The sequence below is a fragment of the Sinocyclocheilus anshuiensis genome, unplaced genomic scaffold, assembly GCF_001515605.1.
Source record: "Sinocyclocheilus anshuiensis isolate Anshui unplaced genomic scaffold, SAMN03320099.WGS_v1.1 scaffold283, whole genome shotgun sequence".
Lineage (NCBI taxonomy): Eukaryota > Metazoa > Chordata > Actinopteri > Cypriniformes > Cyprinidae > Sinocyclocheilus > Sinocyclocheilus anshuiensis.
The window spans coordinates 2,188,244-2,196,433 of record NW_015549605.1 but is presented as its reverse complement, the minus strand read 5'-3'; the positions used below and the strand labels follow the sequence as shown (position 1 = coordinate 2,196,433).

The following is an 8,190-nucleotide window of genomic DNA, read 5'->3' as shown; positions in this document are numbered from 1 at the left end:
GAGCATGTTCTAGTACACCCCCAAAACAAAATCAAGACTTTGTAAAAGAACATAATAGGACCCCTTTGATATCATGAGAGCTGTTAAATGTTGCAGAACGGATCATTCAAATCAGTTGTGTGAAACGGATTAAAGATTAATTGAAGAAAAAAAGAAGCGATAAATGATGACAACTTTGGTATTTTATGGAAGAACATCATGTTTTGTTTTTTTTTAATTTCCCCATCTAGAAGCAAGAGACCTTCTATAAGCTAACTTCCCATTTACTACGTTTACATTTGATGTACACTACCTTTTCTTTAACACAAAAACTGGTGCAAAACACTCATGTTTACGATAATCTGTGAGCAGGAAAAGGAGAAGCAGGGCTAATATGGCACATTCATATGAGAACAAGAGGTAATTGTGAATCAACTAACCTCAACTGAAGTCTCAAGTATTAATATATGACAGACTGAGTCTGATAAACTAATTCCACCATGTAATGAAACAAAAACATAATAAACATTCAGTGTGAATGTTCAATGTATATTGTCGATTTATTACTATCAGGCTAGTCACAGAGGTTTGTCATCACAAAGTGCTGGATTGGAACAGATTTATTGTAACAACTCGTACCTGTAAAACACTGTTCCTTTGTTCAGATAACAAGTAACAGTGAAAGCCCCATATTGCACCTGTTTGGTACACGTGCCCAAGCGATCATCAAAATTAAGGTCTTTGTCCCACACCTCCAGCTTCAAGGTTTCATTTGCTTTGCAGTTTGGGAAGTTGAACTCTGCAGACCATGTAGGATGAGCAGTATCCTTGCGATATTCTGTTTGGCCCCCAAAAGCAGAGCCACACCAGACCTTGAGGTATGGATCAGGTTTGTTTCCAGCAGGGTCACCGGTGAGGTCCCTGGCGTGTAAGCCAAACACCCGAACAGTAGCACTGGCAAAGTCCAGCTGAGACACCAGCATCAACACAGCCAGAGACACCAGCCGAAGATGATAAAAGACTGCCATAGCTTTCAGAAAGAATGCATGTTCATTTATGAAAATGCAACAAACAAATATTAAATGTGTAAATGATTAAGTGTTAAAGACACCTTACCTCACTTGTATTAGAGTCCATATGAATGCTTCCTGATCCTCATCCCCTTTATAAAGCCAATTCAACCTTAAAAATCTGATCAACAGGTGGTTAAATCCCATGCTTATCTGTGTTAACTATTATTATGAAACACAGCGGCCTATTTACTGTACATTTGCCAATAGTGTGCAAAACTGCATTCTAAGAAATCATATAGAACCACTGCAATAAAAGCATTTTAACAATTTACTGTCCTGACCATATAAAGTAATATACTATATATATATTTCATACTAGGTATAGTTCAAATCTATAAACCCATTTACTGACATGTTGCTCGAGATTTACTGATATGAAAACTATTATTAAACTTTATTTGGAGTACTTCATGTGCACAATGCACATTTCTTAATATTAAGCCTACAATGTGTTTTAATATAACTATTGATGAGGATTGTATGATCTTTAAATAATATGTTTTTAAATGCAAGATATTTAAAGTGTACCACTTGCAATAGTTCCACTTTAGCACAATCAAATATACTTCAGTATATCTTTAGTTGGATTTTAGCACTACTTCCGCACAATTAAAGTGCATTAAGCACAAAATTAGTTTTTTCCAATTTAGCAGACTTAAAGTATATACCAGTTTAGTATACTAAAAGTACAATTGCAGGGTATTTTTATTAAGAACATATGTAAATGCATTTGTAGTATACTTGGCACAAAACAAATGCATTTTTAATACATTTATTTTTCACTAGGGAGCAACAACAACAGTCTCATTTCATTAGTTGCTGGTCTGGTTCGAAATCCAATGTCATCAATATGAAGCAGAGAGTCTTGCTCAAGAACAAGACACGTAGTTCACATACACATGTGAAAGAACAGGTGGTCATTACACTTTTGTCATAGTAACAAGGAATGAATGAAGATTTAGGGACCTCCAAACCTACACCTTTACACTCAAGTAATTCACATCAATGTTATCTTGCACCATTTCACACAAAACTATTTGTTTACAGTATTCTCTTTCCACATCAGATGCAGGTTGACTATGAACAGATGGACAAATGATTAAAGAACATACTGTATATGACACACTGAAGGTGGGCACGAATAATGTAATAATACTTACATAATGTAAGTATCAAAACCCAGTTTAATCAGTTCTCTAAAAAAAATATTATTACCATGGGCAGATATAAACCTGCAATTCTAAAAGTGTGAGTGCGTCACTCACTTTCAAATAGGATCACAACCAGATGAAGATTTAGTTAAATGCACTTTAGTATCATTAAATCTCATCAGCTCTATTGCTCTGAACTGCATTATAAGGAATCCAGCATCCATTGAGAATTGAGAAGCAGAGGCAAGCTTAATTTATTTAAATGACTTTTATTAAGTTTACAAATAGGGTAACAAATGCTGTTTTATTGGAGCGCAAAGCTCAGTTTTATATGAAGCTTGAACATCCTATACTTAGTGCAAAACATACAGTTAAACATTGCCGATGATTCCCTACATGTTTTTGTTTGGTTTTCATTTTAATAACTCTTTTAACATTTTGTATAATATCATACGGAGAAAAAAAAAACACTGAATTAAAGTCACCAGAGGAAATCTAGAGACTCAAAAGACAGCAAAACAAGCGGATCAGATAGCAGTACAAAACAAAATAACTTAATGACAGCTCAGTAGCATTAAGTAAACATTGTTCTGTTGTATTTCTTTCCACAGGAGAGCGACTAGTAAGGAGGGATTCATTCAATAAGATAGTTTTGAGTAGGTTTGTGTGCATTTTTTCTGTGTAACTGAAGTCTCATGCAAAAAGAAAGAAAAAATACATTTTATAGTTTTTTTCCCATCATAAACTGAATGTCTAGCGATACTGAATGGCTCGTTCGTACATCAGCACGCTACAAACAAATGTTTTTTTCAAAGCAAAGAAAAAGGAATTTTTTTTTATTTCCCAAGGTGCTGTATCATTTACATCAGAGGTCAGAGGTGAATCTCGTTTAATGTTGTAGTCCTGCACTGCAGTTACATTAGCACCCTCTACAGTCAAACGGGGGGACCCGTTTCTTATAGCGAGAGCAAATGAACACTTACGTCATATCTGGAACAGGGACATGGCACTCAGAAGGTACTATTTCATTAGTCTGAACACTGAGCAGGTTGGACCTCTTTGTTAAAGACCTTTTGATGTGTTCACAGTTTGAACAAACCGAGCGACGTAAAGTGGGTAAAAACGAGCTGTCTACAGGTAAAGCGTTGTGTACAAAGCAAGAGATAAAGGTAAAACGATCAGATTTTGAATATAGAGAGCCAGTTGAGAATCTAAACTGTACAGTTGACCTAAAGTGAAGTTCCTGTACTAGACGTTTCACGCAGACGGCACACTAAGCAGTATGTAACGAGTTGTAATCTAAGTCCTTTCAGTAGTTAAGGTGATGAGAGCATCTCCACTATGTTTTTGTACCCCAAATAAAATGCTCTAAGGATCTGTACATTTGTTTCTGGTGGATCAGGACTGTTCTCTATTCATCTGCACAGTCGAATGTGCTAAAAGGTAGTTTGACACTGCAGGTCTAGTATTTTGAATAAACCAAAGCATTTACAAGAGTGATTTGACTGACTGCTACAAAAAGAGAGAGAGTGCGATCCTCCGAAAGAAGCTACTGATCTGCCATAAAACCGAATGCCGTTGTCAATACGGTGGTGTGAGAACTTACATGGGCAGTGAGAGTTAAAAAGAAGCGGATTGATGAGAAACCAGCGAGAAATATTCTTTAACAGTGCTGTGTCGGTGAGGGTTGCTAACTGTCTTTTCCCACCTTTCTGGTCCTTTTCTAGACTTGCTGTCACATCTGTTACTAAATGAGTCAAACGTGTCTCCCTATGCACACCTGGAGAGGATTCGACACTGGATGGCGTCAAAACCAATTAAGCAGTTCTGGAAAAACATCTAAGCTAATGGTGGTTTTGAAATACTTACAACATACTGTGCCATATGTACTAACTTTCCCCGTCCTGCGTTTCTATCTGAGCCGATCCCTCACCTTCACAAGAACCGTTCACGCTGTTTCAGAATCCATCTGGAAAACAAAGACACCGTGGTTGTCGAAAGAAGTTTAAATGACTCATCTATGTGCTGATGATAGGCACACTTACACTTGCATACTAAGGTAGATTGATCTAAGTATCTAAAACTCAACCCTCAAGCACTTTCACAGCCTTTGAATGCGATATAATGGCTGGATTGTGTGTTTGCGCACCTTATATATGAAGCTTTTTGCAACGAGGACTGTGCCATCAAATGGTTTCAGTCGTAACCAATTCAAAACGGCATCCAAAACAACACCTTGTTCCTGCAATATATTAATAATCACCCTCTGTGAAGTCCAACAATCCAACCAGAGACTCTCCGCTGCCTTATATATCAAACCCCGAAGCAAAAAAAGTAACACAAAAATAAAGCAAGGCACTAGAATCTTCAGAAAGCTCACCGGGCTTAGGGAAAGATGGAAAGATTCTTTTCTTCAAGTACGTTAATTGAATCCATTTACATTCACATTTATCTAATAATATAAATTAAGTACAAAGGGGAAAAAAGGGTTAAAGTGTCTCCCAATAAGATGAAATAGCTAGCCTTACATCTCATGAACGCTAATATCCAAAACCCTCCAAAATTTCATGTTTTTTTTTTGTCTCTAATGTTGTCCAACAACATTTATAATAATCACAGTGTTTCAACATCAAAAACTGATGAGTAAATACAGGTTCATATAGAACACGACTTCTTATTTGAATGTCTCGATCAAACTATCGTAAGAGGTCCCTAATGCTGCCATGATTAGAAAAAGCTGATAATTAGCCATATATTTAAAGCTTCACGGGCCTCCAAGGTAACCAATCCTGTATCCAAAACCCAATCCAACTGATTTTATCCACCATTTTACAAGTCACCTTGTGGTGTGGCCCGACGAGAAAACCGGAAGAGGACGGTAAGAGTGTGAATATGCATGCTGGGATGCATGTAGGAGCTTTGTAGTACAGGCAGTTGAAAGGCCTCTGAACATGTGACAAAAAAAAGTACTGTCCCTAACATTCTGCTACACAAGGCCGGCTTGAAGGGCATAGGGAAGAAAAACCAACCAACCAAATGAATGAAATCAAACCCTCATTACCCAATTTAAAAACAAAGGAAATCTGTACATGGATTTTGTCCTTTTATCTAATGAAGGCCACTTCCTGTGTTTTAAAATGGGCTTTTTTTTAACCATTGTAATTATTGCATTGTTCCATGGCATTGCAGCAGAGGGTTTAGGGCAAGAGGGGAACTAGGTTCGTCTCTTCGCTGCTCAGTGCTCACAGTCACCCACCCGACCTCCGGTTTTGTTGACATGTTTGATGTATGAATTTATCAGGAGGATATACGGATGGATGCCGGTGGCATTCATTCCATTTTAGGTCAGCAAACCTCTAATCGAACCCCTTGACAAATGTTTGGGGTTGGGTGGTGAAGGATGCCATCACTACACACCTTAACAATAAAAATGGTCACACCTTCTTTGGCCACGTAACATTGCACACAAGTGTCTGTTGTTTTATTTTCATCTTCTCTAATCCCTTGCATCGTTGTGCATCGTTGTGCATCATCCCCGTGGCATATCTGTGAGCATGCATGCAGATTCTGGCATCTTCTTTCTCAACTATCAACTCTTGTGACAGAATCTCTGCAATGCACACAAACGCTTGCCCAATCTGCCCCCGTTCCTTCCCCCAATTCGAGAGTTATTTAGGCCTGGCACGGCTAGGCCCTGCCCTACGTGGTCTTCAGGTTGGGTCCACCCGGGTGGCTGACTGACTTTTGCAAAGTGCTGATGTGGAAGGTCTGTAAAGAGGTGGGAACCTGGGGATACTGTCCCAGGGGTTGCGAGGTGGCCAGCAGACCGGCCTGGGTGTGCGCGACCGAACCAGCCCACTGGGTGCTGTAAGGTGCAGAGGGGTAGCCATACTGCGGCGTGGGACACAAGGAGCCCTTCCGGGCCCCCAGAGAGGTAGCGGGAGTGTTGGGCATGGGCGGGTGGCCGCTCAGAGTTGAAGCGATGCTTGGGCACAGCTGGCCAGGAGCTGAGTACTTGCGGCCCATATTGGTAGGAGGAACCATCTGAGAAGAGAAGAGAAGGAAAAATGTTTATTTAGAGTACGGATTCTCAACTCTGGCCCTCGAGGTCCACTTTTCTGTAGAGCTTTTCTTTAGCTCCAACCTTGATCAAAATCACCTGCCTGTAACTTTCTAGAAGACCTTGATTAGCTTGTTCAGATGTGTTTGATTAGGATTGGAGCTAAACTCTGCAGGAAAGTGGACTTTGAGGGCGTAGAAGTTGAGAACTGTGAAGGACAAATTCTTACTTCGTAGCTGTGGCCCTGAGGAGCCACTTGTTGTTGGTGCTTGGAGCCTCTCTTGCCCTGCGACAGGTTCATAGCGTCCCTGGCCCAGTTGTCCACCAATTTGTGCAGCTCGTCTGTGAACATGCCCTTGCAGCTCTGGGACTGAGAGACGGGCGGCTGGTTTTGATTCTGAACGGTTCCCGCCACCGTGTTGGTGCTGCTTGTCCCTGAGCGGAGAAAAAGACAGGAAGAGAGAATATGATCGTAAAAAGGAAGTCAGTCCAACATGCATCATACTAAAACAGCTGATACAATCTGAAGCCCCACAGACTATATTTATGTGTATATATTTATATACAGTTCCTCACATTAGATTACATAAGCCTTATATAATCTGCAAAATGTTTGATTTAAAAAGAGAGAGTTTTTAAATTTATGATTATATTTTTTTTATTTAGTTCTGCCCTGGTTTGACCTGATTCGAATGATTTTTAGACATGACAGATTTTACTTGACATGTGAGAATCAAAAGCATGATATTTAAAATGCTGCATTCAAAATTACATTTTAACCTGGAAATAAAGAAATCTTTAGTTAAACCAATAAAAGCCTGATTAAAATAAATAAATAAATAGAGCTGCGGTCAGTAAAAGCAAGGCATTTAAAATAAAGAGCATAGAGCAATATATTGAAAACTAAAGGGTTTGAAAATGCTAACAATTATTCAATTTAAGCTGTTATTTTGACATGATTATAATACAATATCTGTTATGCAGGTTCTTCAGGACAACACTGATTTAAAAAAAAAATATATATATATTTTTTTTAATTGAATCTCTTCTAATTTAAATAAAAGCAAAACATATAGCAGATTATATAAAGGGTATGTAAATTTAAGAGCACAACTGTATAATATAATGTCATGTGTATACAAAAAGTCATGGCAGTGAGGCCCTATCGAGCACCTGGTCATCTGCTCTGAGGCTAAAGTGACACTTTTATCACTCTGACCCCAGCCTGCAAAACAGGTCATGAAGACAGAATTAAAACACCATCTCTGGCTTTCCATCGGTGCATAAACCAAGTGCTTTGCATCTGCCTGGGCTTCATTATCATGCTCGCCATGGTTGTTTTTATTGCAACACAAGAGGGAGCAAAAGGGTGGTGAAATGATTCACCATGAGCTCCAGTATTAGATTAAACTGAACTGCAATGTCTCAAAATTCATGGAGGCTAACAATTTGAAATTTTCAACAGCTACTATTCAGAAGCGTATTAAGAGAGTTGATTAGTACCATTAGCTAAACTAGGACAAAAAAACGGTCAATCTTGTTAACACATTAAAGGGGTCATATGATGCAATTTCAAATTTTCCTTTCTCTTTGGAGTGTTACAAGCTATTCGTGAATAGATAAGATCCCTAAAGTTGCAAAGACTAAAGTCTCAAACCCAAAGAGATATTCTTTATAAAAGTTAAGACTCGTCCACGCCCTTCTAAAACACCTCGTTTAAACACGCCCTCACGTCTACGTCACTGTGTGGGAAGATTTGCATAACACCACCCAAAAAGCAAAGAAAGAAGGCGTAACTTTGATTCTCGCTGTAGTATTGTTGCCGCCGCCGCCATGTCGTGTAGATGCTGTGTTTTGTTGTGAAAGCGAAACTACTAAGTCTGGTCTTCCAAAAGAGGACACGACTAGAAATCAGTGGTTAAGTTGT

At 38.9% G+C, this 8,190-nt stretch overlaps 2 protein-coding genes across 4 annotated transcripts in view; both read right to left on the bottom strand.

Moving 5' to 3' along the window:
* Nucleotides 1-201: 201 nt before the first annotated feature.
* LOC107658767 (perforin-1-like) lies at nucleotides 202-1,111 on the bottom strand. Its single transcript, XM_016447418.1, has 2 exons — nucleotides 1,096-1,111; nucleotides 202-1,009 (listed from the first exon to the last, which is right to left on the bottom strand). Exon 2 carries the CDS (start codon nucleotides 1,005-1,007, stop codon nucleotides 600-602), a length of 408 nt encoding a protein of 135 aa, XP_016302904.1. The 5' UTR covers nucleotides 1,008-1,009; nucleotides 1,096-1,111; the 3' UTR covers nucleotides 202-599.
* A 1,828-nt stretch (nucleotides 1,112-2,939) lies between these two features.
* LOC107658853 (serine/threonine-protein kinase WNK1-like) overlaps nucleotides 2,940-8,190 on the bottom strand; it is a 79,124-nt gene continuing 73,873 nt past the window's right edge. For all 3 annotated transcript variants that reach the window (XM_016447530.1, XM_016447531.1, XM_016447532.1), the window contains 2 exons: nucleotides 6,493-6,698; nucleotides 2,940-6,247 (listed from right to left, as the gene is read on the bottom strand). In XM_016447530.1, coding sequence (XP_016303016.1) covers nucleotides 5,903-6,247; nucleotides 6,493-6,698 — 551 coding nt within the window. In that variant the 3' untranslated portion in view covers nucleotides 2,940-5,902. The remainder of the gene's footprint in view (nucleotides 6,248-6,492; nucleotides 6,699-8,190) is intronic.

Bases quoted from the DNA above. Each gene is read 5' to 3' on its own strand.
- LOC107658767 (XM_016447418.1), bottom strand. From the start codon at position 1,007: ATGGCAGTCTTTTATCATCTTCGGCTGGTGTCTCTGGCTGTGTTGATG.